The sequence below is a fragment of the Cheilinus undulatus genome, linkage group 24 (assembly GCF_018320785.1).
Source record: "Cheilinus undulatus linkage group 24, ASM1832078v1, whole genome shotgun sequence".
Lineage (NCBI taxonomy): Eukaryota > Metazoa > Chordata > Actinopteri > Labriformes > Labridae > Cheilinus > Cheilinus undulatus.
The window spans coordinates 3043231-3069805 of NC_054888.1; the positions used below are offsets into that span (position 1 = coordinate 3043231).

General features: G+C 39.3%; 1 protein-coding gene across 1 annotated transcript in view; it reads left to right on the forward strand.

Moving 5' to 3' along the window:
• Positions 1-26575, forward strand: part of LOC121506099 (radixin-like) — a 45896-nt gene extending 19321 nt beyond the window's left edge. The window contains exons 3-15 of the mRNA XM_041781635.1: positions 2626-2709; positions 3536-3631; positions 4233-4355; positions 4505-4656; positions 4861-4944; positions 7454-7600; positions 8715-8811; positions 8894-9057; positions 12952-13082; positions 13309-13469; positions 13578-13670; positions 15082-15318; positions 22627-26575. Coding sequence (XP_041637569.1) covers positions 2626-2709; positions 3536-3631; positions 4233-4355; positions 4505-4656; positions 4861-4944; positions 7454-7600; positions 8715-8811; positions 8894-9057; positions 12952-13082; positions 13309-13469; positions 13578-13670; positions 15082-15318; positions 22627-22791 — 1734 coding nt within the window. The 3' untranslated portion in view covers positions 22792-26575. The remainder of the gene's footprint in view (positions 1-2625; positions 2710-3535; positions 3632-4232; positions 4356-4504; positions 4657-4860; positions 4945-7453; positions 7601-8714; positions 8812-8893; positions 9058-12951; positions 13083-13308; positions 13470-13577; positions 13671-15081; positions 15319-22626) is intronic.

Here is a 26575-nt window from a genome sequence, read left to right on the forward strand (position 1 = left end):
AAAAGTCTAAATGACAAGTTTAAAGGCTCAAAGCTGAGATTAAAGTCAAACTCACAAGATCCAAAGGTCAGAACATGAAATTAAGTCAAAAAAAGTTTTTAAAAGGCAATTACATGAGATAAATTCAGAATCATGAGTTTTAAAGGTCCAAATATGAGACAGAATTCAAAATAATACTTTCAAAATTCTAAATATGAGATCAAAAAATTTAAAATCATGAGTTTAAAGGTCCAAATATGAGATAGAATTCAAAATAATACATTTAAACATCAAAATATGAGATAAAAAAATTAAAAATCATGAGTTTTAAAGGTCCAAATATGAGATAGAATTCAAAATAATACATTTAAACATCAAAATATGTGATTAAAAAATTAAAAATCATGAGTTTTTAAGGTTTAAATATGAGATAGATAAAGTAATAAAGTTTTAAAGGTCAATTTATGAGATAAAACTGGAAATCATGAGCTTTATCAGTCAAAATATGAGCAAAAAAATATCAAAATCATGAGTTTTATCAGTCAAAGTATGAGATACAATTCAAAATAAAAAGTTTTAAAGGTCCAAATTATTAAGAAACATTAAGATATTCAAAATCATGAGTTTGAAGGGTCATAATATGACCATCAATATATGAAAAAAATTGTACATTTTAAACTTCACAATATGAGATAAAAAAAGTCAAGACTGTTAGTTTTAAAGGTCAAAATATGAGATAAAATTGGAAATCATGCATTTTAAAGGTAAATATATGAGAATACATTGAAAATAAGAAGTTTTAAAAGGTGAAAATATGACTTGAAATTTAAGATTGTGAATCTAAAAGGTCAAAATACTACATAAAAAGTAATATTTATAGTAATATTTATAGTATATGTAATATATATAGCAGTAATTCTTTCTACTCTTTACTTTTTAATTTTTTATGATTAATGATATTTTAAATCATTGAGGTTTACATTTTTATACTGAAGAAATCTGCAGAGCTCATACTTGTGGGCCAGTTAAAATAAAAACTTTAATGCTCTTGCGGGACCCTGGCCCCAGATTTGGCCCTGGGGCCTTGAGTTTGACACCCCTGGTTTATGTATTTTTGTTGTATTTATTTTTGCTCTTTATTTTCAGGCAGTCTTGTGTTGATTCAGGGCAGTGAGTAGAGTCAAAACCTAGAGAAGGAGAGAGAGGGGCGTATGGGAGAGACGCCACAGACTGACTTCAAACCCGGGCGTCCCTCTTTGAGGTCAATAGTCTCTGTAGGGGGGTGTGGACACAATCACTGACCAAAATGTCCCCAGTGACTCCTGAGGGTTGGGACCTAATCTTCCCCTGGGTCTCTGCCCATATTTCTCCAAAGAAGAAAGCCTGACCTGAAGCAGGTTAGACTGTGAACATGGATCCTGTTAATACTGGGCAATAAATAGCCTGCACACTTTAGAGTTATAATGTGGCAGTGCTGCACGTCTATAGTGAGGAGAAAGTGCTGCAGCTTTTCATGGCTAATTAATGAGAGGGAGATGCATTGTGGTCTGAGCTCTGTGCGGTGCAGGGGGAGTCCTGCTATGTGCTGTATAGACACAAGTTTCATGGATTATTCATCCCTGGGACACTGTGGGAGAAACGCGAAGTCAGCCTTCCTGAGGTTTTGTGTATAATTGCTCTGAGGAAAAATGAAGGTTCTGTGTTTCTTTTTCTGCATCTCTTCATCTCCTCTTCTGAATGGTTGGCTCATCTTCAGTAACCTCGCTGTAACTTAATCTGAAAGAAAAGGAGTACACCCTAGAGCCACTCTTAACTTCCTGTTGCATTTCTCCTCCCCGCTCATTTTTGTCCTTCTTGCAGCTTTTACTTCTGCACTTTGCCTCATATTAAGCTCGTGCTTCCTCCCGCACCTCTTCTCGTCTTGTTAACCACAGCCAGGGTGACACACAGCTCAGTGTGTGTGTAGGTGTGGGAGGAAGGATGTCAGATATCTCAGTGGTCAGCCACTCTGCGCTCTCTGCCATCAGCTGCTGCTAGGCCTCCTGCCAGCGCCGCTCAGCAGGGCACAGCCAATGACTGTGGTTTAGTCTCTGCTCCACCCCACAAGAGGTAGCTGAAGAGTTGTAGGCTGCCTGGAAAGGTGGGGCTGGCCCATCCTGGCAGTGAAGGGTGGAAACATGGAGAGAGAAACGTTTACGCCGTGCTTCTTCGGGTAGAATCGAGGAAAACTGACTCATACAGAGAAACCTCTCCTCTGGGAATTCTGTCATTTCCTAAAGGATCGTTCCTTGACCTGGCTCTGAATAGTCTTTAACACTCAAGCATTGTTGGATAGAATAGCTATATATGTCATGCATTTATACAAGCATATAGTAGGCAGGTTTTCCTCTAAAATGTGCAATTAAAGAGCTCTGCTATCATGAATGATGCCTGGTTAATAATAGAGGAATGATGGACAAATATGCAGTAATGATGAGCTCCATGATGAGTAAATGTCTATTTCTTACACAGCAGTTCTTCTGTTGAGTTTTGCTTTTACATTTTTTGGTTTATCAAAGCGTTTACATCTTTCAGATTTAGGAGTAAGACTTGCAATGCAAGGAAACTTGATGTAACGAGCAAATTAAATCTGTTTGTGTTTTCTAGATCAACGTCCGTGTGACCACCATGGATGCAGAGCTGGAGTTTGCCATCCAACCTAACACGACAGGGAAACAGCTCTTTGACCAGGTGAGCAGGACAGTTGCTCTCCTTCTGCTTTTTTCAGATGTTTTTACATTTCAGTTTGTGTCGATAGACTTTGAATAAAGGCGTTTTCAGACTTAGCCTGTTAAGTGAGGATGTTTCAGTTTCCTTCACAGCTCCCTCTTGTCCTTGTGTTTTTAAGTCAGCAGCTTTAAATCAAAAGACTCAAAATTAAATCGTTTTAATTAATGCAAATGAAAGAATTTGCGCAATAAGTTATGCAATGAGAGGTGTTGTTTCTTAATTCCCTCCCTCACACTGAGAAGTTAAGATTGGTTGAAGCCTTTGTTTAAGATTTAGGATTAGCTTTTTTTTTTTTTTTATGTATCCTGTTTGCTGTCCTCCAAGGTCTCGCCCTGACATGCATCGTATATTACTTAAAAATTCAAACAATAAAACAATAACAACTTACTTAGAAACTAAAGAAAGCATTTTCACATAATAAAAAAGCTAAAAAACTAGCAGGAAAAACTAATGACAACAAAGTAAAATAAAAATAAAAGCCAATGAAAAATCCCAAACTATTGTAAGTTTAAGTCTAAGTTTAGACTCAGCGTGAACTTGCAACCATTATAACCACCCATGATTTTTTTTTTTTATTAAATTTTTGATTTTAATGAGCCATAATCCACAAGATAAAAACAAAAAATGTGTTGAAATATTTTACTTTGTATGAATTGAAGCATCTCTGGAAGTATTTTTATGACAACATGAAGGAGAAAAGCTGTTAAAGAGGCACCACCTCGCTGCACACAGCACGTAGGGACCCCATGTAAGGGTGGTCTGTGATTCGTTGCTGTTTTATTCTCAGGTGGTGAAGACGGTGGGACTGCGGGAGGTCTGGTTCTTCGGTCTCCAGTATGTGGACAGTAAAGGCTACATCACTTGGCTCAAACTCAACAAGAAGGTCAGTTTTCCTCCGTTTACCCCGCTGTCACCAAACATACTTGTTCTTCTACTTATTTCTCTCTTTGTAAGGGTCTCTCCGCCCTCTTTTCCCGCTCTTATCTGTCTTTCATCATCTCACAGTCTGATGTTTTTGCCCAGAAGCTGTGCTGCATCTAGAGCCTCAGATGTACTCTTCACTTCCTCTCTCGCTCGGGCTCACACACCCACCAGCCTCACAGCGTGTGTGTGAGACAGGCTGATAGAGTTGGAGGCTTTAGAAGTACTCAGATATAAACTGGTCTACATGTAAAACCAGTGTGTGTTTTTGAGTGGGACCCTACAGCAAATACAGACCAGTGTGGGTGTGATTGAAAACAGGATTTCAAAGCAGCTTTAAATGGAAAATATTTTCAAGTTTACCAAAGGATTTCAAAAGCTGCATTTTATATTTATTTTTTAGAATAGCTCTGAGCTTTAAAGGCCTTTTAAATCAGTGATTATGAAGTTTTGCATACCTAGAGTTGTTAAATTGCCCCTCCCTCCTGTTCACATAAAGCTCCTATTCATCTATGCGACCTGCTGATTAAAAAACAGTTGGTTATCTTGTGTCTAATTTCTAGGTGACCCAGCAGGACGTGAAGAAAGAAAACCCTCTACAGTTTAAGTTCAGAGCCAAGTTCTTCCCAGAGGATGTCTCAGAGGAACTCATCCAGGAGATCACCCAGAGACTCTTCTTCCTGCAGGTAAGGAGACACTCGCTGCTCAAGTTTCCCCCTAAAGGAGGTCCAAAAGTTAACAGGAGACGACGGCAGCATCTCTGAAGAAAATGTTGATTTGATCTTTAATTTGAAAGTAAAAAAATAATGTTGAATAAATAATTCCTCTCTGCCAGGTGAAAGAGGCCATCCTGAACGATGAGAACTACTGTCCTCCAGAGACGGCTGTTCTCCTAGCATCATACGCCGTCCAGGCAAAGTATGGAGACTACAACAAAGACGTCCACAAGCTGGGCTACCTTACCCACGACAGACTGCTCCCTCAGAGGTACGCTCACAAAACCTCTCGCAGCCTATGAGAACAGAGGAATGTGTGGGAGGTTTCTGCTGAATTTTTACACACAGATCCGTGTAAGCCTGGAATGCATCTCCTTTCCTGCTGGGATTTTTCGATGATTTCCTCCTGCGGAAGTAATTTGTCGACTCCAGCGGTCCATTCAGGTGAAGTCATTGTGTTTGTTTGTGTGCACAGAGTCCTGGAGCAGCACAAGCTGACCAAGGAGCAGTGGGAGGATCGGATACAGACCTGGCACGAGGAGCACAGAGGAATGCTCAGGTATGTGTCACGTTCTTCTCCGGAAGACCCTCAAGAAAGACGAGAAAAATGTGTGTGAGTGAACATGTTGGGTCATGTTAGGACAACTGATGGCCTTTTCTGGACAGGGGCTTGGGACCCAAACGTGGGTCAGTCAGCTGTTTCCAGTGGGTTGGTCCGAACTATTGCAAGAAGTTGGGCTGTGGTCCGTGGTTCATTTTTAATTGGACTGCAGCCAAATGCATAAGTCTAACTCATAAACAACTGGAGTTCCAGCCCTCATGCTACTGGAACTATGACTCATGTTTTGGTGTTTTGCAACATAACTTTTGGTTTCTTGCTGACATTTTTAAAGCCATGAATTACTCTTTTTAACAGTTGCTGTAATATTCAGAATAGAAGTCAGTCCAGTATATAAGCCAAGTGTTTCTGGAATCTCCCAAGGGGAGAAAGAAACCATTCTCCTTTGTGACAATCCCCCTTTTAGTTCAGCAGAGTCCACCATGGCAGTTTCTGTGGAGATGTGTGGCTCTCTTAGTACCTCTCTCTTTAGCTTGCACATCTACTACCTACACTACGGTAGCTGAGCTCACTTCCTCAACTCAGAGCTTTCAAGTTGCTCCACCCTGTCCTTACTGAAGAGTGATTCCAGTCAAACCAGCAGTCAAGAGTACAGTTTACGTCCAGTTTTCTTTAGATGCACAATTATGACCTAGCGAAGGAGAAAAGCGGTTAAAAGTGGCACCAAACCCTGCCTGTGTGGACTGTGTTCCCGCACATTCTGAGCAGTGAAGCACATGCTTGCATTAAACAGTCATATATATATATATATATATATATATATACACATATTTGGCACTTTTTGACTGTTTTGTCACAGGTTACTAGTGTTTTTGCCACTTTTTTGCCAATGTTCACCTGGTGTTTGTCATTTTATGCCTATTTTTTCCTTCTTTGCCCATTTTTACCACTTTTTGCCACCTCTAACTTGTTTCCATTGCCACTTGAATCCTTTAGTACCACTTTCACCACTTAGATTGTGGCTCTTGCAAAGATATTTTTTTTTTTAACATTTTTGGCTCTTTGGTTGAGCAGGGTTGAGTAACACTGGTTTAAGGCCTTATTTTGGGTGGATCTTGAGAGAAGGATAACATTGATAGAAGTCACAGCCAGTAAACAGCCTGTGGGACTACCATGGCTGTACATGCACACACCGTCCTGCAGCCATTATCTGTTAGCCTGACCCTAAAAGTCCACATTCTTGGTCTGCCATCCACACACAAAGGAACCTTGAAAGCTGGGCATACACTGTCATCATAACTCACGACTTACTTGGAAGACGCGGTGACTTTCAGTGGGATCTTTTGTCGTGCTGTGTACAGGGGTACGGCAGCTGACAACGACCCGATCACAGCCCAACCAGCTGCTCCTGACTGGCCGGATGGATTTCTGACATGTTTGATATTTTGGTCGTATGACTCCAGACAGTCCTACAGTCAGAACAGAAACACAGAATCAGAAAACAGAATCTGGGGTATTTTCCTTGGTAAACTATCAGACAAATTACCATGACAACAGCTGGAATGAGCCAAAATCTAAGAGCTGAAAAGTGAGTGAAAGTGGCAATAAAGATAAGGTAAAGCTGGCAAAATAGGCAAAAAAGCTGCAAAAAGTGACAAGAACTGGGTGAAAAGTGGCAGAAATGGGTGAGACTTGACAAAAAAAAGATTTAAAAGTGACTAAAATTGGGAAAAAGGTGGGGGAAAGTGAGTGAAAAGTAAGTAAAATTGGCAAAAAGCAAAAATGTGGGGGAAAATGTTTGAAAAATAGCTAAAATTGGCAAAAAGGTGGGGGGAAATGAATGAAAAATAACTAAAATTGGCAAAAAGCAGCAATAATGTGGGGGAAAATGTGTGAATAATAACTAAAATTGGCAAACAGCAGCAAAAGTTGCGGGAAATTGGAAAAAGTGACATGTAATGGCAAGAGGGGCCTTTAATGGGCAAAAAGTGGCAAATAAGGGAAAAATGCATTTGGCAAAAAATCAGGATTAAAGAGTTGAAAAAGGTAAAAAGAAAGGGGTAAAAATGGGATTAAAGTGGCCAAAAGGGTAATAAAGGGTAAGAAATGCAGATAAGGGCAATGGAAATATACAGACAAAAAATAAATTTGACTATTAAAGCCTGCTGTGTGAGTGTGGGAAACAAACTGCAATGGATAATTCTGAGGTCAAAGATTCCCTTTTTTATGGTTTTCCAGGGGAATAATATTTAAAATTTTGATATAAAAGAGCCACAAACCATCACAATAGAGCCACACGTTGAGTATCACTGCTCTAGAGGTAAAAACAAAACTGATTTTATGACAGCACACATGCTTTTTAGAAAACCTTTTTATGGTTTCTCCCACAGGGTCTGGACTGGAGGTTAAGAATGTTTAGTTTAGAGGAGGCCATAGTTTTGTTTTTCTGATGTTTCTGTGACACGATCTGATAACAACAAATGTGTAACATCTCCTCAATCTTTTCCAGAGAGGACTCCATGATGGAATACCTTAAAATCGCTCAGGACTTGGAGATGTACGGCGTCAACTACTTTGAGATCAAAAACAAGAAGGGCACACAGCTGTGGCTGGGCGTGGACGCTCTCGGCCTCAACATCTACGAACACGAAGACAAGTAAGGCGCTGGAAACTGCAGATCTGAGATGAGATGAGATGGTTTTGGCTGAAAGTACAGCTCAGGTTCACCACAGATCCTTAAAAAGTCTCAAATTACATATATGTTTTTTATTTCAGGTCATACTGTGATTTTTTTTAAACTTATGAAAAAGAATAAAAGTCACTGAGGGCAAAAATCCTACTAATTTGGCGTTTTTTGGTCTTAAACGTGAGCACTAACACTGAGAGAACATTCAGCCTGACTGTTCAGTTACTGCTAACACGTTTGGGTGTGGATGTCACACTTTCAGGGCGCTAAAAGCTTGTGGTTTGCAGGAAAATACTACAAAACCACAGACATGTCCACACGTAAATAAGAGGAAGCTTTTATAAGGTTCTGTCACAACCCAGTATGTGTCAAAGAAGAGTTGTTTCACTTCCTGTGTCAAAGCCTCACCACTAGATCTGACCCAGCCTGGTCAAATACAAGCTAATGCAGGTCTTTAGATTTTATACAGAATTGATCTATTTACTTGGATAATGCAGTATTCTGCCAGGCTAACTCTCCTGCTGCTTACATCGTCAGCAGCTCAGGAAAAATCCCCAGCCTTCAACACGTTTTGAGTAAGCAGAGATATTTTTGAACCGAGAGGAGGGTGGAGAAAGGAAGGCCGGGTCTGTCCATTGTAGGAGAGTCTTTCCTGTCCTCTGCTCAGAGATATTTTTTACCCTTTGTGGAAAAAAGGATAGATTTAATCACATCTCCTGCAGCATTTCCTCTCACTGCTTTCCCCTTCCTGCCTGTCATCTGAGGTCATCACATCTGTCCTTCTCTAGTCCAGGTAAAAGGGAAGGAAATGAAGGGTATTTACATGAATGCACCTTTCATCCTTTCTTCTCTGGATTCTCCATGAATCCATCCATGGACAAGTGAAATTCTACAAGCTCTGTCCTGTTTTTCCTCCTCACTGTCACTGCTTTTTAATGGCAAAACTCAAACTTTTAAGAGCTGGTCTGATCCCCTGTAAGGGGATTAGGGCGCCACCTGCTGGCTAAAGCTCATAACTATCAGTCAAAGCCTCTGGGGCAGGATGCACGCCGAAGTTTTAACCTTTTTAAAATGTCTGTTTCAGGTTGACACCAAAGATCGGCTTCCCCTGGAGTGAAATCCGGAACATTTCTTTCAACGACAAGAAGTTTGTGATCAAACCGATTGACAAGAAAGCTCCAGTGAGTGTCAGATAGAGGTTTAAAAATCTGCTTCATGCTTCTGAAGATATCCTGTTTCACACTGAAGCCTGTCTCTTTGCAGGACTTTGTGTTCTACGCCCCACGACTGCGCATCAACAAACGGATCCTGGCGTTGTGCATGGGGAACCACGAGTTGTACATGAGGAGGCGGAAGCCCGATACCATTGAGGTGCAGCAGATGAAGGCTCAGGCCCGGGAGGAGAAGCACCATAAACAGATGGAGAGGTACGACACTAAACACCACACACACCTTTAGCTCCTGCAGATATTTATTATTCTCCATGGATGACTGTTGTGATTTCACTTTATTTAGCTCTTCAGTGGAATTGCAGGGATATTTTCAGTGGCTCTAATGGACTAATTTATTCCAATTGTGCACAATAATTCCAAACATGTAGAGAGAATTTTTAACACTTACAGCTGAGGTTTGGACCATTTTCCTCACTAGAGGGCAGCGTTGACCCTGCGTACACATATGAGGACGTTATATCCTGGCTTTCAGACAATGTGACACCACTGTTAATGTCTGTACTAGAAGTATTGAGAAAATTGTACTGTCCATTGAAGTTTTTCATTTGAAATACTGGGAGAATTTGCTATCAAATTTTCAGGAGTTTTCATTGATAATTTTGGGATTATAACTTGGAAAATTTCAAGAATTTCTGTGGAAAATTTGGGAGCTCTTTGTGTATTTTGAGAGCTCAATTGGAAGTGTTTTTGTGTTAAAAATTTCCAGTATTGCATGAAAAACTTGGATTTGTTTTCCATATTCTTCCATATTTCAATTTTCGGTAATTTTGTGTTAATTTAGAAAATGTATGTGGAAATTTTGTTTTTGTTATTTGGGAATAATTTGCTTCAAAATTTTTTGGTATGCTCATGGAAACTTGGAACATTTATTTTTTAATTTTGGGAGTTTGATTGTGAAGTGGGAAGGGATATTTGGGGAAATTTCCATCATTTTTCATGGAATTTTGGAGTATTTGTTTTGAGAATTTTTCAGGGATTTTGGGGGATTTTTAAAAAAAATAAAAATTTAGACTTTATGATAAAGTTTTAATGAAACATTTGAGGATTATTCAAATAAATTTAGGGGTGTTTTTTTTCACGACACTTTAAAGAACTATGTTTTTCAAATCTTTACAAATATTTTAGGAAGTTTCCTTACAATTTTAGGGATTTTGTGTTGATACTGAACTTCAGTTTTGGTCTAAATGAATTCCTGTTCAGAGTACAGGCTGAGCTTAAGAACTTATTGGGTCCAAATTATCCCAAATAAGTGGGATAAAATAAAAATGCATTCCAAACTAGAAAAGCACTCGGAGACCACAGACCTCCACCATTCGCCCTATCTCCCTATAGTAAAGAATCCTTTAAAAAAAAAAAAATCCTGGATCCAGACAGTGATCCAGATCACTCCCAAAATCTATTCAGTTCTTCCTTGTGCCATTTCTGACATTTCCTGAAAATTTCATCAAAATCCGTCCATAACTTTTTGAGCTATTTTGCTAACTAACAAACAAATAAACCCTGCCGATCACATAACCTCCTTGGTGGAGGTAATAAAAGCTCAGGTCTCAGGAGGTTTTAAGTAATCTGAGGCCGAGGAAGTCCCTCAGTGTTCTGTTCAGTTAAAAGTCCTGCAGGGAGTCCTGAATAAACGTTTAATCATGCATGCATAGAAATAAATGGTCTAAAATGGAAAAGTTCTCATTTGTCCTGAACATCGTGTGTTGTCAGCAGCCATCATTGAAGTCATCAGGAAAGACGGTATGTTGTGCTGCGTTTAAAGAAATCTTATTTCTAAAGAAAAATTTGCAAACAGATATTTTTTATGTTTACTGCCTTCTTTGGTGAACACGGGACTTGGGAAGGGTTAAAGTAAAGACATAATCTCTACAGCAGGAAGATGACGTTTGTGTTGGGTTGTATTTACCTGTAGAGGGTGCTGCAGTCACAGGGTGCTGCTAAACTCTTGGGTGACATTTTGGGAAATTTGTTGACTTTACTAGCATGTTGGACCTTTATAAAATCTACCTCCTATTTCATGGCGTTCACTGCATTGCCATGGCGACGGGCTTTAGAGGCAGGTCTCAGAGCTTCGGCTTACAGAATGGCGAAGGTATTGAGATGGTGCACACAAAGTTTGAGGACGATCAGATTAACCATGTAGAAATGGGAAATAATGATCTAGTAAAAGTTACTTCCTGTTGGCAGCAGGGGTCGCTGTCACAGAATAAAAATGTTAAATATACATGCAGACTGACTGGGAGTCTTATCATGGCTGTGCCAGGAGTTAAAATTAAGATTTTTGGCTCAATGCAAAGATTCGTCACGCAGCTTTGGCACCTGATTGTGTCCCCGCTTTATGGTGAAAACTCAAGCTTTGGATTACTTTAGATCTCCTGCTAGTCTGGAATGATGGGAAAAAATCTGGAGTCTATCAGACGAAATCCTTCTGAGGAGAAAACTGCAAAAGTTTGACCTTTACCCTTTATTATTTACTCCCTTATCATTTTTGAAAAGACTGTTTTTGTCCTTCTGGAACTGATACGTATGCGTACTAAGAGCCATTTATGACACACATCCATAAACCGCCAAAATAAGTTAATTTTAACACACTGATTCATCTGCAAAATAATGGAGTTAAAAGCCCCCAAAAAAGCTGTTTATTTGACAGGAGAATAATATTTCCTCACTCCAAGGTTGGTGCTGGAGCCCTAAAAACAGGAATAATGAAGCAGATTTATAGCTGAAGTCTTGCTAAACAACCAGGGAAACTTTTACTTTGAATTAAGACTAAAACATGTTTTAAAGGTAGGATCTACAAAGTAATGGGGACATTACTTTAGGAAACTTTCCTAAAATCATTAACCATTTAATCACAGTTTGACCCTGGTCGCAGGTACTTAGAAAGTTTTACTTGCCTTCCATTTGTGATGTGAAATAATCCTGATGACATGCAGGACTCAGGAAAGCACAGCACACACTCTAGAACAGTGTTACTCCACCCTACTCAACCAAAGAGCCAAATTATTGGAAAATACATTTGCAAGAGCCACAATCTAAGAGGTGAAAAGTGGCAAAACAGCTTGAAGTATCAATAACAACAAGTTAAAGGTGGCAAAAATGGTCAAAAAGCAACAAAAATGGCAGAAAATGGGGAGGAAAAGGGTCAGAGAGCAGCAAAAATGGATGAGAAGAGACAAAAAAAAATGAGTTACAGGTAGCAAAAAAATGGTTCAACAGTGGCAACACGTGTGAAAAGTGACTAAAATGGGCAAAATGCAGTCAAGGGTGGCAAAAATGGGCAAAAAAGTAGCTTTTAATGGCAAAAGGTAAATAAAAAGGGTGAAAATGGGATAAAAGTGGCAAAAATTGGACAAAAAGTGGCAAAAATCGACCAAAAAAGTGGTACTTAATGGCAAAACATAGCTCAAATGGGCAAAAATGTGATAAAAGTGGCAAAAATTGGGGAAAAAAGTGGCAAAAATGGGCAAAAAAAGTAGGAAAAAAGTAGTATTTAATGGCACTGGGGAAATTAAGTGGGTGAAAATGGGATAAAAATGGCAAAAATTGAAAAAAAACATGCCAAAAATGGGGCAAGAAAGTGGAAAAAAAGTATTTAATTGCAAAAGGCAGCTTAAATGGGCAAAAATGGGATAAATGTGTGAAAAAATGGGCAAAAAAGTAGGAAAAAAGTGGTATTTAATGGCAAGAGGTAGCTTTAATGGATGAAAAGTGGCAAAAAACATGGTGAGAGTGGGCAAAAAAAGTTTCCCTTTTAAAGGTTTTCTGGGAGACAAATGAAGACATTAAAGAGCCACATGTGGCTCCAGAGCCACACTCGGAGTATCGCTGCTCTAGAATTATTTAGTCAGTGAATTAATCAGGTCACGCTCCTCTGGCCTAAGCGTCCTCAGAGTGTCTACAGTCTTTGGCACACTGGTTGCAGGCTCCATTTCTGATCATGGTGCATGTTTTCCTCACTTTTCTGCCTATATTTTCTGTTTCTCTCCAGCTGTCCTGTCAGATAGAAGAAAAAAAGCCCCAAAAGGATCATTAAAACAAACAAAAAGAGCTCTAGTTGTTGTTAAACATGTATTTTCATTGTTTCAGGGCTCAGCTGGAGAACGAGAAGAAGAAGCGGGAGTACGCAGAGAAGGAGAAGGAAAGGATAGAGCGGGAGAAAGAGGAGCTCATGGAGAGGCTCAGACAGATTGAAGAGCAGACGATGAGAGCTCAGAAAGGTACCTATTTTCCCTCTTTATCCCTCCATCTGTTCACTCATCTTCTCTGCTGCCTCCGTCTCATGTCTGTCAAATCAGAGCTTCTCTTCAGGGCCTGGAGCCAAGGACCATCATGTCTATTCATCGTCCCCAGAGTGAACTAAGGAGATATTTTAGTAAAAACTCTCTGTGTTCAGATCTTTTTGAGTTTCGTTTGAAATGAAATTGATTTGTAACACGTCTGCAGAGCTGGAGGAACAGACTCGCAAGGCCATGGAGCTGGAGCAGGAGAGGAAGCGGGCGAGAGAGGAGGCCGAGAGGCTGGAGAGAGAGAGGCAGGCGGCCGAGGAGGCCAAAGCAGAGCTGGCCAAACAGGCCGCAGACCAGCAGAAGAACCAGGAGCAACTGGTGAGCGTTTGAACTGATGCTCCGAGCTCATTCACACCTATCCAGCACATTTCTTTAAGAGATGAGTGTTAAATAAACCCATTACACATTCCTGTTATTTCCTCCCAGGCTGCAGAACTGGCTGAATTCACAGCCAAGATCGCTCTGCTGGAAGAAGCTAAAAAGAAGAAAGACGATGAGGCCACAGAATGGCAGCACAAGGTACGTTTACTTTTTGATGAACACGCAAACCTGCAGAGTTCTTTTCAAAAGGTACTCACTATATTTGCCTTCTTTATCAGTCAAACACAAACGGGGACTAAAATATGAGTTATGTTATTCGAATTATATGAATTTATATGAGAAGGAATTGTGCATTGCAACCAACCTCCTTACTGCTCCGAGTGAGCTGGAATACATAACACAGACCAGACCGTCGGGATTAGACCAACCTTTATTTCTTTGTTTGTATATATCAATTTCCCTTGCCCTTTTTTTGCAGATTTCCCCCCTTTTTTGCAACTTTTAATCTATTTTTACAGCATTTAAAGCCCAAGTTTGCCACTTCTTTTCCCTTTTTCACCAGTTTTTTTCTTTTTTGTCTTGCTATTTGCATTTTATTCCACTTTTTGCCAAGCTTTGCCCCTTCTAACACATTTAAGCTGCCTTTTCCATTAAATGCCACTTCTGTCCATCTTTGTCTCTTTGCACTCATTTTTGTTGCCACATTTTTTGACCATTTTTGCCACCAGTAACTCATTTTTAATCAATTTTGCCACTTTTTCTCCCAGTTTTAGTCTCTTCTCACTCATTTTTAACACATTTTTACTGTTTTTTGACCAGTTTTACCACCTGTAACATTTTCCACTAGTTTTTGCCTCATTTATTCTGCTTTTTGCTATTTTTAATGTTTCCCCCTTGCGGTCTTTGCCCCTTCTTGCACAATTTAGCTGCCTTTTGTCATTGAATGCCACTTTTGCCCATTTTTGTTTCTCATTTTTTGCCACATTTTACTGTTTTTTGACCATTTTTGTTACCTTTATCTTACTTTCTAATCAATTTCACCCATTTTGTGCCGCTTTTTGACCATTTCACCACTTTAACTTGTTTTAATTGCCACTTTAACCCGTTTTTGCCACTTTTCACCACTTGAATTGTTGCTCTTGCAAAGGTATTTTTTAACAATTTGGCTCTTTAGTTGAGCAGAGTTGAGTGACACTGCTTATAAACTTTTCCATAATATTCTAATATTTAGAGATGGTGGATTTTATATTTTCATGAGCTGTAAGCCGCAATCAACAAGATTTAAACAAAAAAGTCTTGAAATGTCGTTGAGGGTTAATGTAGAATATATAAAAGTTTAACTTTTAAAATAAATGTCATGAAAGAATTAACTTCTACTTGATATTCTATTTTCACAGAGGCATACACCTGTTTATCTCTTCTATCCTGAGAGACTATTCTTTTATTTACACAGTTTTGCATGGACCAAATGGGTATAAAACTTCCATTTTCTACCCCACACAGTCAGCTGTGACTTTGGAGAAAGTTCTTCACTCCCACTCCTCTGCTGCCAGTCCATTGTCTCTCCTCCTCCAATGTCTGACTCTCTCTGCCCTCCTCCTCCTCGCAGGCTCTGTCAGCTCAAGAGGACCTGGAGAAGACCAAAGAGGAGCTGAAGACGGCCATGACGGTGGTGCCGGCTCCTCCAGGTGGCAACACGGAGAACGAGCACGACGAGCAGGATGAGAACCACGCAGAGGCCAGCGCCGAGCTGTCCAACGAAGGGGTCAGCCAGCTAGACCTCCGCAGCGAGGAGGCGCGCGTCACCGAGGCGCAGAAGAACGAGAGAGTCAAGAAGCAGCTGCAGGTAAGACGCGGAGGGTTAACCTTTAGAGTGGGGTCAAAAATGAAAGCTTGTGGATCAGATTTACCCTGAAAAGCTTCATTCAAACATTTTAGAGCTTTCAAACCCTCTACCCCTAGGTGATTCTCACTCCTCAAGTAAAAATCATGTTTTTGCTGAAGAAATTAACAGCCAACTAATAAGAGTTAGATTTCCATGAGAATTAAACGTTTACAGACAAGCTCAAGATTTATTAAATCCTAAGAGACTTGCCCTAACAGACACAAATAACAATGAGATAATATTATTTTCTAACAGCAGTTTTGTTGTGATGGAGAAAAACCAGCCAGGATTTGGCACATCAGGGTAAGATGAGGCACAACGCTGCATTCTTCTTTAACGTAGACATACTGGCTTAGACTGCAGCCTGGCTTTAAAGCAGACACTTAAAAACAAAAGAAACAAAAGCATCTCTTTATAACCTAAATCAGATTTAATTACACAGTTTAGATCAAAGTTTGTCTACTTTTTAGGCCAGGACGTGTTGTGAATATGTGGTGAGAAATGTGCAACCATTAATCAACTTCTATTCAATATTTTTAATCTAAAGAATTTTCTTTACTGCTGATGACAATTGAATATTTCCCATCAACTTTCTAGTCTTAGGCTGGCTACACACTAAAGATTCTCAAGGGTTAGGGTTCTGGTTTGAGGCGGGCCCATGTACCTGGGCGCAGCAGGTTCGAAACCAGCCTGTGGCTCTTTCCCGCATGTCTCTCTCCACTCTCTAATCCCTCTGTCCGACTCCATCCACTGTCCTACTCTGTCAATAAAGGCCCAGAAAGCCGCCGAATAAATCTTAGTAAAATAAAGCTAAACTACTTTGAAACGTAAATATAGCAAATGACTTGTTTTTGCTTCTGAAAGCCCTCCATTGTGCCGTTCTACTGACGCTTTCTACGCCTTTGCAGCTCCTGGGTCTTTAAAGATTGAATTCACACTAGTAATTCTGATATTGTATTTTTAAATCCGTTTAAAATCTGTATTTCGATTGTTCCTGCACATCATTTCGGTCTTATCGTTTGTTTCTATCCCAGAATGCATTGCAACTGGGCTGTTCCATCGTCGTGCTTTGCTAAACAGACTGAAACTGCAGTAGAGAGCCTGAATGACTCATGATGGGGAGAAAAAGACACAGGGGGGCTGTGACATGTCTCTCAGAGTCTCTGCACTTTAAATAATGAATCAAATTCACGTAAGCACGAGGACTTTTTTGTGAAAGTGTGAATATTTAGAAGACTTGTTGTTACAGAATGAATGTTTTGAAGTCTTTAGTCCCAGAGAGATAGGAGAGCAACATTGTGCAAAAATAATCATCAGTGTTTTTTGATGAGTTTTAATTTCTGATTCGTGTTCTTCTTTTGTCTTTATAGTCCCTTAACTTTTACAACATTACAAGCTTTTTAAGACTGAAAAGTCGAGACCCAGTGGTTTAAAAATAGCTTGGAGCTCTGAAGGTTAAGGACAAATTGCAACAATTTCTTGAATTTTAATCAAATATTTTCAGTAAAAGTGGGACAGATGAAACAAAGGATGTGGTGGAACAAAGAGATGGAGACGTATCTTTCAAAATAAAAGGATTTCGTAGACGTTTTCTTCCAGGCTCACAACGGCTATCCACTACAGAACAGCCACAGCTACCAGCTGAGAACCAAAGCTCTGGACATGCCTGGGTCGGCTTTGGGGAGGGGCACAGAAGGACGGGGATTTGCCCAGAATTAAGCTTAAAATTATGAAGTGTGAAGCCAGCCTTGACATTTATGTGACAGAAGTCCAGAAATGTTCATTTGTGCATCAGAAATGTTGTCCGTTCAGGGCTGAGAAAGAAAGTTAAGATCCTTCAAAACAAGCCTTACCAGTAATTTATTAACGCTACAAGCTGAGACATCAAAAAGCCCCCTTTTATTGTAAATACTAACACTAACATGGGTTAAACTGACCGTTTTTCTTCCAACACAGTAGAACACCTCCCCTCACCGTCTCATTTTCCTGAACTGTAGTTTGAATCCTGTTGTCCTGACTGTGCATTAGCTTCGCTTGTAGCTGCTTTCTAGCATTCTTCTAGTGAAGCATTGTTGCTTTAGGGCCTGTGTCCATAGCTGCAGATTTATGCATCTTTTAGACCTGTCTGAAGTAGGTCCATACGCTGAGTATCTTCCTTCAAACAAGATAATATCACAGAGAAAACATCGTGTTCAGAGTCCTTTCCTGGATCAGAGTCAGATCAGCCATTGTTTCTGACAAAGCTGATCTCGGGACTCCTGCCTCTGCTCGACTCTGATGGCTTCATCAGTGAGAGGTTGCATTGTTGAAAACAGTGACTGGGTTGGTTTTGTGTGGAAAATGAGCTGACTGTGCAAAAACTGACGGCTGTGGACACAGGCCCTTATTCACTTAGTGAAGTCAAAGCAACAAATGTTTTGTGATTTCTCTGTACTCAAGCTTTTGTCTGGACACTTTCTGCAGACTGATTTTCCCACAGAAAGCATGTGCTTCACTTTGCCTCCTACTTCTTCCAACTGGAGCAAAGGAGAGACTCACTTCCTGTTTCCATACATATGATAACCGTAAAGCCACCATCCTTAAATGGGAGGGCTCGGCTGTAACACAGCATGATGGATGGAGTTTAAGCTTTTTTTCCATTAACCAGTACTGGATCTTGTTTGAATGAGATGGTTGACCTCTGCTGCCATCTTTTATCCATAAACTGTCCTGTCTCTGCAGACTCTGCATCTATAACCAGGCATCAGACTTCTTAAGGAACCTACCTAAAACCCAACTGTAACCACGCGTTAACGGCTTGCCATCGCTGCATGATGTAAAATAAATAATAATAAATGATAATATAATAAGTAGAACTGTTTGGGCTCCTTTGAAGGACCTACTTCTTCAGTGACTAGAGCCGATGTTAAAACAGAGTCTGAGGCTGTAGAGGTGTAAACTCCGTCAGGATTACCTGAACATGATTTAGGCCTTTTCTCCTTCTCCACTGTTGTCCTGTTTCAGCTCCTCTGCAATCTTTTCTTGATGATTTTTCCCTTCTCTGTTCTGTTTATTTGTTTTTTGTTTGGGATGCCCTGATTATGTTTTTTATTTTTGCAGCCAATACCATCATATTTACTGTGTTGATCAGTTTAGCAGGTGGTCTGTCTATTTAGCTCTGTAGTGCACTGGGACTACCTGCAGGTGGCAGTATAATCTGATCCTTGTTCAAACAACATGATTTTACTTCCTTTTTGCAACAGAGTAGAACAAAAACCTCACAAAGAGCGATGCAACGAGTGTCCTATAGTTAGGATGACTGAACTGATTAATTCAGCACATGTTTATTTATGGGAATTAATCAACACAATTATTAACAGGCTGATTTATCAGCTAAATCAGGGGTGTCAAACTCAATCACAATAAGGGCTGGATTCTGGATACAGGTCTAACCTGAGAGCCTACTAGGGTCAACACAGCCTTACACTGTCAACCTTATTTTCACCAGTATTAAAATATGAAAGAAAACAGCACTGATGCTAAATTTGGAAATCAAAAAAGTAAAAACAATAAGTTTAAAGGCTCAAAATCTGAGATAAAAGTCCAACTTAATGGTTCAAAAGGTCAGAACACGATATTGAAAATAGAAAAATAATGTTTTATATGAGTAGAAGGTTGAAATCATAAGTTTTAAAGTCAAAATATGACTTAAAATTTTAAATTGTGAGACTAATACGTCAATATATGGGGTTGAAAATGTCAAATATAAGCTAAAATTCAAAATAATGAACTAAAAAGATAAAAAACATGACTTAGATTTAAAAATTGTCAGTCAAAAATGTCAAAATATGATATAAAAAGTATAAATTATGGATTAAAATTGTCAATATATGAGAAAAAATGAAATCATGATTTTAAAAGTCCAAATATGGGATTAAAAAGCCGAAGTTAGGGGTTGAAAAGGTCTAAATATGATACAAAATTTCAAATAATGAGTGGAGAATGTAAGAATATGACTTACAATTATAATGGTGAATGTATAAAGATAAAATATGACATATTAAGTACAAATTATGAGTTGAAAAGGTCAAAGTATGAAATGAATAGTCAAAATCATAAGTTTGAGTCATAATCTTGAGATGCAAAATTGAAAATATCAAATAAGAATACAAATTAATTTCCCCACATTCTTGACTTTTCATCTAATTTTTCTTACTCTTTACTTTTTCGGATGTTTATGGCTTAACAAGGATACTTTAACTCATCAAGGTTAAGTTTACATTTTCATACTGGAGGAAATCTGTAGACCTCTTACTGGGGGACCAGGTAGAATACAAATATGATAGGATCTTGCGGGCCAGATATAACCGTTCCACGGGCCTGATTTGGCCCCTGGGCCTTGAGTTTGACACCTCTGATCTAAATAATGGATCAAAATCTGGTTCTGTAAGGACCTGGTTCTACATTTATCAAAGACATCAGTCCAGTTCTCTCACATCATTACCGTAAATCAAATTAAAAATGCGGTACCTGTAACTGTGAGATTAAAGAAACGAAGACTCAGACTGGACAAGTAAACAGTTTTATCTCTCGGTTTAGCTGCTGCAGGACAGTTTTCCTCCTCGCCTGCTCCTATCGGATATCAAGTTTGTATCAAGTCCCATTAGATAAAAATATGAATCCAAGGATGGAATCCGTGTTAAAATTGGCAAAGTGAGAGTTATAAAGCTCAACAAAGGAGCCGACCAATGCAGCATTAATTTTGAGTTTCAGTCTTGGTCTTTAGATTAAGTGCCTTTTATTTTAGTCATATTCTAGCCTTTTCTGCTCTTTATTTTTTTAGTCCATAGAAGTCCTCACATTTTAGTCTTTACTTTTAGTCCAAGCATTTATTCTCCAGTCTGAATCTGGTACCAGATCATGGTTCTGTGTTCTCTGCATCCTGCCAAACCTGGATCCTTTCTTTCTACAGCTGAGAGGCAGAAGAGATTCAGATTTACCCCCAGGAGAAATATCATGGATTTTAAATGTCTGACAACAAACTAAATTACAACTTAGTTAGTTTTAGTTATCACAGATCTGTTTTTGGCTCGTCTTTCTCATGGGAAAAAGCTGACCACAAACATTTTTAGTCAACGATATTAACACTGGAGCTCTTTATATGTTATGATGCAGCCTGAAGTTCAGCTCAGTAAAATGACTTTTAGGTAAATGTGAATGAAAGGTCAAGATGTGTTCAAATGTTACTTTTCAGTTTCAGTTTTTGATGAGAAATTTAAACACATTCATTGTGAGGACAAGAAATGTTTTCAGTATTTTTAAAGACATCAGATAAATCATGACCTTTTTATCCTTCAACTAAAGCTCTACTCTGTTTATACTAGCTCTGTTAAATTGGGTAGTCGAGTGGTATGTATAAGGACTCAGCTGGATACGGATATTAGGGCTGAACGACTTGCAAAAATAATCTAATTGCGATTATTTTTCCCAATACTGCGATTGCGATTTAATGTGCCATTATTCCTAGGTTCCCCATCTTATATGTTAGACAAACACAAGCAATAAATCAGTCTTTATTAAAAAGAGCACCATATTAGATATAAAACTAAGAATAAATAACTTGGAACAAAAGAAAAGCGATTTTGATTCATATGGAAAATTTGATATCAGTTGCTATATTGAGAGGGATGGCCTTTTCTTGTTGTTCTTGTTTTGAATAAAAAAACACATACATGAGAGAGAAAAGTAGGATTTTGTTAAAAAAAAAAAAGAAAAAAGAAAAAAATCTACAAAAAAACTCAGTTTGCAAATAGTGTAGACCAGTGATACTCAACGTGTGGCTCTGCAGCATCGTGTAGCTCTTTAGTGATGATTTGTTGCTCCTTTACGTTGTAATTTTAAATATTATTCCCCCCAGAAAACCTTTAAAAAAAAACTTTTTGGGCATTTTCACAATTTTTCAGCTATCTTTAGCTGTTAAGTACCACTTTATTCCTTTATGGGAGGGGGGTTTTGGCAACTTTTGCCCGATTTATTCCCCTTAAATCTGATTTTTGCCCTTTTTCACAATTTTTTGACACTTTTCACCTATTTAAGCTGCCTTTTGCTATTACATACCACTTGTTTCCTATTTTTTGCCAATTTTTTCTACTCGTTACAGCTTTTTGCTAGTTTTAGACACTTTTCACTCATTTTGTTGCCACTTTCTGACCATTTTCCATGTTTTCTCCCATTTTTTTGCCCCTTTTCACATACAAACCGCTGCTGCTTTTTTGACCATTTTTACCAGCTAAAACGTATTTTTATTGCAACTTCATGCTGTTTTTGCCACCTTTCACCACGTAGATTGTGGCTCTTGCAGAGGTTTTTTTTCGACAGTTTGGCTCTTTGGTTGAGTAACACTGGTGTAGAGCATAAAACATCTACTGCAAATAAATGTATCTGGTATTTTGACCCATTTCAGGTTAAAGAAATGTTTCACTGTCTGCGATTAGAGTATTGCAGCAGGCAATATCACGATTTAATCTAATTTGCGATTAATTGCCCAGCCCTAATGGATATCAGCACCATTAAAAACGAAAGCTCCTTATTTATAGATGAAAATGAAACTATTACAGCCCACCCCCCAATGAAAATTTCATCTTTTTAAAAAGTATTTCCCAGAGCTTTTTCAAACATCCTAGTTGGATGTTTTATGCTTATATTATTTTACTTTGCGCATAGAAACAAAATTATGTCACTACAAACAAAAACTACCATGGTCAGATTTATTACCACCTTTAGAGCTGACCTTTTTGTCCAGCCATGGCACAAACCACTGTTGTTCAGTGATAGTCTTTAACTTTGTAAAACTCAAAACATCACAGCAACAACCAAAGAAATCAGTTTAGACTTGAGTAAAAGAATTTAGTTTGCTAACAAGCTTTTATCCTGATGGTTTCACCAAGGATTTCAACACTGGATTCATCTTTCCTAATGGGACTTATTCAGTGTTTGAGGAGTAGAGGAGGAAGTCTGACCAGAGAGAAGGTGGCAGACAATGCTGCATTTCAGTTTTATAGCTTTATAATGCTAATGTGCTTTATACTTATTAGCTAGTAGTGTTTTTCTCAGCCGCAGATCCCAGGGTATTGACCACAGGCTCTCAGCTTTTGTGTCTGAAAGCATCAGTTCTTCCAACCACATATTTCAATGATTGGTTCCTGATCAATCGGGGCATCTCTAGTTTCTCCTCTTCTGTGTTGCTCCGTCTCATATCCTCTTTATCTGTCCTTGTCTTTAATCTCTCAGACATTAAGTTCAGAGTTGGCCGAAGCCAGAGACGAAACCAAGAAGACACAGAACGACGTCCTACACGCAGAGAACGTCAAAGCGGGCCGAGACAAATACAAAACCCTGCGCCAGATCCGGCAGGGCAACACGAAGCAGCGCATCGACGAGTTTGAGTCCATGTGAGGGCGCGTCTGCTCCCGGACTCTCGGCGGATGCTCGGTTTTTCATGGACAACAGATGCTCGCCCAGGCAATCTTGAGAAATCATCTTGTCAAAAAACTGCCAAAGTCCTGCCCCACGTTTCCACTCTGAAATCTAACGGACGTCTCCCTCGTACGGAGCTGCCTACGCCACTCTGAACAAGATCATCTTTAACCCTTAAAAGAAACTGTAAACCAAAATCCAAGCGTTTTTATTTTGAGCTAACATGGCCATAGAAAGCTGCGTTTTTGTTGTTTGCTTGAAGGTTTAGGATGTTTTCTGTTAACTATTACCTGTTCTGTTCTTTTGTTTTTAAGTAATCCCTGCTGCTTTGGTTTTGTTTGTTTTTTTTAATCAATGAAGCCCTTCTTTTAAGTTGTCTAACATGAATTTATCAAAGGTTATGATTGGAGGGAAACAGTAGGTCAACATTTCATTCAGCATCAAAGCTATGTTACATTTAGTCCAAACATATCACAAGCTAATTATGCTAAATCTCTTTGTGAGTCCGCATATATCACAATATTATAAAAATGACTGCAGTGTTTGAGCAGCTTCATGCCAGGCTGAATAAAACATCAACAACAGCAGTATTTGAATGAAAGTGAAGCTCGTAGGGAATAGAGCCACCTGAAAGCAGGTTCTGATGAATGAATGTAGCAGAGGTGACAAAGGGAAAGTGTTTTTTACATGTAGGGGTGCATCGCCCTCCAGTCAGAAAGTGTTAATGGTAGTCGTGCGTGTTCTCCTCATGCATCCTCGTGTTTGATTCCCAGTCACCACGGATGGTTTTCTCTGCCTACCAGCTCACAGAGGATCTCAGGGTGATTTTAAAGGACAGACGGAGGAACAGATCGGCCGTTTGTCAGTCTGTCTGATCATGTAAGTGCGCGTGAAAGGCCAAGTATGAATGTGTGCATGCGTGAAGAGCCCGCTTCCTCTCTGACTGGGGAGCTTATGAAAACATCAGTCCTCGACCCTGGGACAAGTCTCTACCTCAGTAATGTTAGCGGTGATGGCTGATCGTCAAACACTTGTGATGCCTCCCCTTCCCGCCTCTCCAGAAGGTCAAAAATGAAAGTTACATGGTTGCTGTTACATATTTGGGTGGTGCTTTTTGCAGCTCAGTCGCTATGTGATTGATTTGTAATGATTTTAAAAGAACAAATGATACTGCTATTTTAAACCTGGGCTTATATTTACATATTTTGAACTGTAAAAAGTTCTGCAGTGGCTCCAGTGAAGTGTCTAGTAATATTTGAGAAAGCATTTCTGAGGAACCACAGCCTCTCAAAGACACCAAGTTAGCTATAGTAAAAGAAGGAGTTGTAGGTCTACGTCTTCCTCCATCTGCTTGTGTTGTCAAGTTTTAGGCCAAAGACGTACTTACCATTTAACCTGCTTGCATACATGTTCAGCTGTTAGAGTTGCAATGAAGCTCCACCATTGTTATGCCTTATTTAGAGAGTCTAACTAATAACATGACAGCCTGATATCGCATGTCCCCGTCTGTGCATTTAGGCATCAGTGCGTGGAAGTGGAAGTTTCTACAGATGTCATCATTACAGTCCCTGCAAATGCATCTTCTTTGACATTTCATTAGCGTGTCAGAATGTCCTCATCAGATATGAGTTGAAAGTATGAAAACTAAACTAATACAAAGAAAGCCACGGATGCACTGAGCTTAAAGTTTTTACGGTCAGTCTTTTAACCAAAACACAGATCTGATTTCCAGGAGTTGCAGGTCTACGTCTCCCTCAAGTTGCGGGTTAAGTGTTGCCACAACATTAAGCCTCCAGAAAAGAATGACTGCCCAAGGAAGAAGTAGATCACCAATTTGTGTAATTTGCAAGGTGTGATTTACATCTGCGTTTCAGTCATTTCTGAGGACGAGCACAGCCCTAGGAGGTAGACCACCAACTCCTGAGTATTGCAAGTTAAAAGAACCAGTTTTGTCAAGAGTTTTGAAGTTTTGAAGAGCACTTGGCCCTGAATTGATTAAGACGACAAAATCGAATAATAACACTCCAGAAAGAAATGACTAACCAAGGAGGAGGTAGACCACCAACTCCTGTGTTTTGCAAGTTAAAAGAACCAGTTTTGTCTACAGAGTTTTGAAGTTTCGAAGAGCACTTGGCCCTGATTTGATTATTTAAGACGACAAAATCAACTAACACTTCCATAAAATTGTTACTGCCCAAGAAGAGGTAGACCACCAACTCCTGTGCTTTGCAAGTTGAAATAACCACCTTTATCAATGTAGTTGTGCAGTTTTGAAGAGAACGTGTCCCCTAAATGACTTTTTAAGATTAACAACATCAAGTAACAGTCCATAAAATCGTGACTGACCAAGGAAGGTGTTTTTCGAGGATAAGCACAGCCTCAGGAGATATGTAGCAGCCATCATGCCTATGCATGCCCACAAGTATAGCTCCAGCCTACTAGCTCTCTCCAAAGCAACCAAACTCCCTTTGATTAAAGTCTAATTTAGTTGCTGCAAAACAGTGGTGTTGCTGGTCTACCTCTCCCTTGAGCTGTATGTTGTTGAGTACTGCCACAACATTTATTCAGATTGAAACTGAAAATTGAAATAAACAAAGTCAACAATGTCCATTCCAGGAAATAATGACCACTGCCTAAGGAGGTGGTAGACCACCAACTCCTGTGTTTTGCAAGTTAGGATAACTGCCATGAAAATATCACCAAAAAAGGATGTAAGAGAATCCTGGCAGCAGCTGTAGACCTGGAAACCTTAAAAAGACAAATTGGATTGGTTTCTCTTCTGCCATTATCAGAAGTCCTGCTGCTGCTTCTTTAAATTAGGCGACAAAGAAGAAGTGGAGAACAGCTCACGTTGACTGTGTTTTTTCCACTTATCCCAAATGTAGAAACTCCAGTGGTTTTCAGATCTATTTAATATTAAGAACTTAAAATATGTAAATCACAGCCCATGTTTAAAATGAGAACTTTCCCTTTAAATGTCAGTGTTTTACATGTAACATGGCGTCTGAGGCCGTTTCTCGTTAAGGATGGACTCATTAGATTTAGATGCTTTTACAGAATAAGAGGAGTTAAACTAACATGAAGGGACCTCTAATTGCTCTAATATTTAAAGGAGAGCAGGCCAATTTCCTTTTCTAAAATCCTATTAAACATTTTAGCGCTCAGACAACAGATCAACTCTCTGGTGGGGTGGAAATGAGCTCAAGGGTGCATTTTTTGAACAAAGTTTTCCTTTTTTATTAACAATATGATGAAAATGTTTATGGTATTATGTTGAGGTGACAGCTGGTGTGGGTTGATCTTTTTTTAATAGTTTTAAAGTGAAAGCACTTGTATGAGAGCGGACACTGAAGCCTGCCTTTTGTGTTGAACTCCACAGTGTCCATTGTTCGGGTCACGTTTGCCATAGCAGGTGGAAATATGAACTCGTGCTTCCAGACCATATTTTTTTGTGTTTTGTACAAAGAAGCTAAACTAGCAGAAAGCATCGCACACTGGACGACTTCAGTGGAGGGGAAAACTCTTGTTGACACGTCCAAACTGCCCCCACATTCAAGCTGTGAGGCTTCAGTTGAATGTTTTTGGCCGGGCTGTCCCCTCCAATGAAGCCGGGGTGTGTGGTGATGCCTGCGCTGGCACCAGCTGTCACATCTTTGCTGTTTTTTTTCTCATTATGTTCATGTTTAGTGTTGTTTAAGATAGATGGCACAGATGGACTGCAGTCCATTTTCATTGGTTCACAAATAAAAGTTTTAAATTTTGA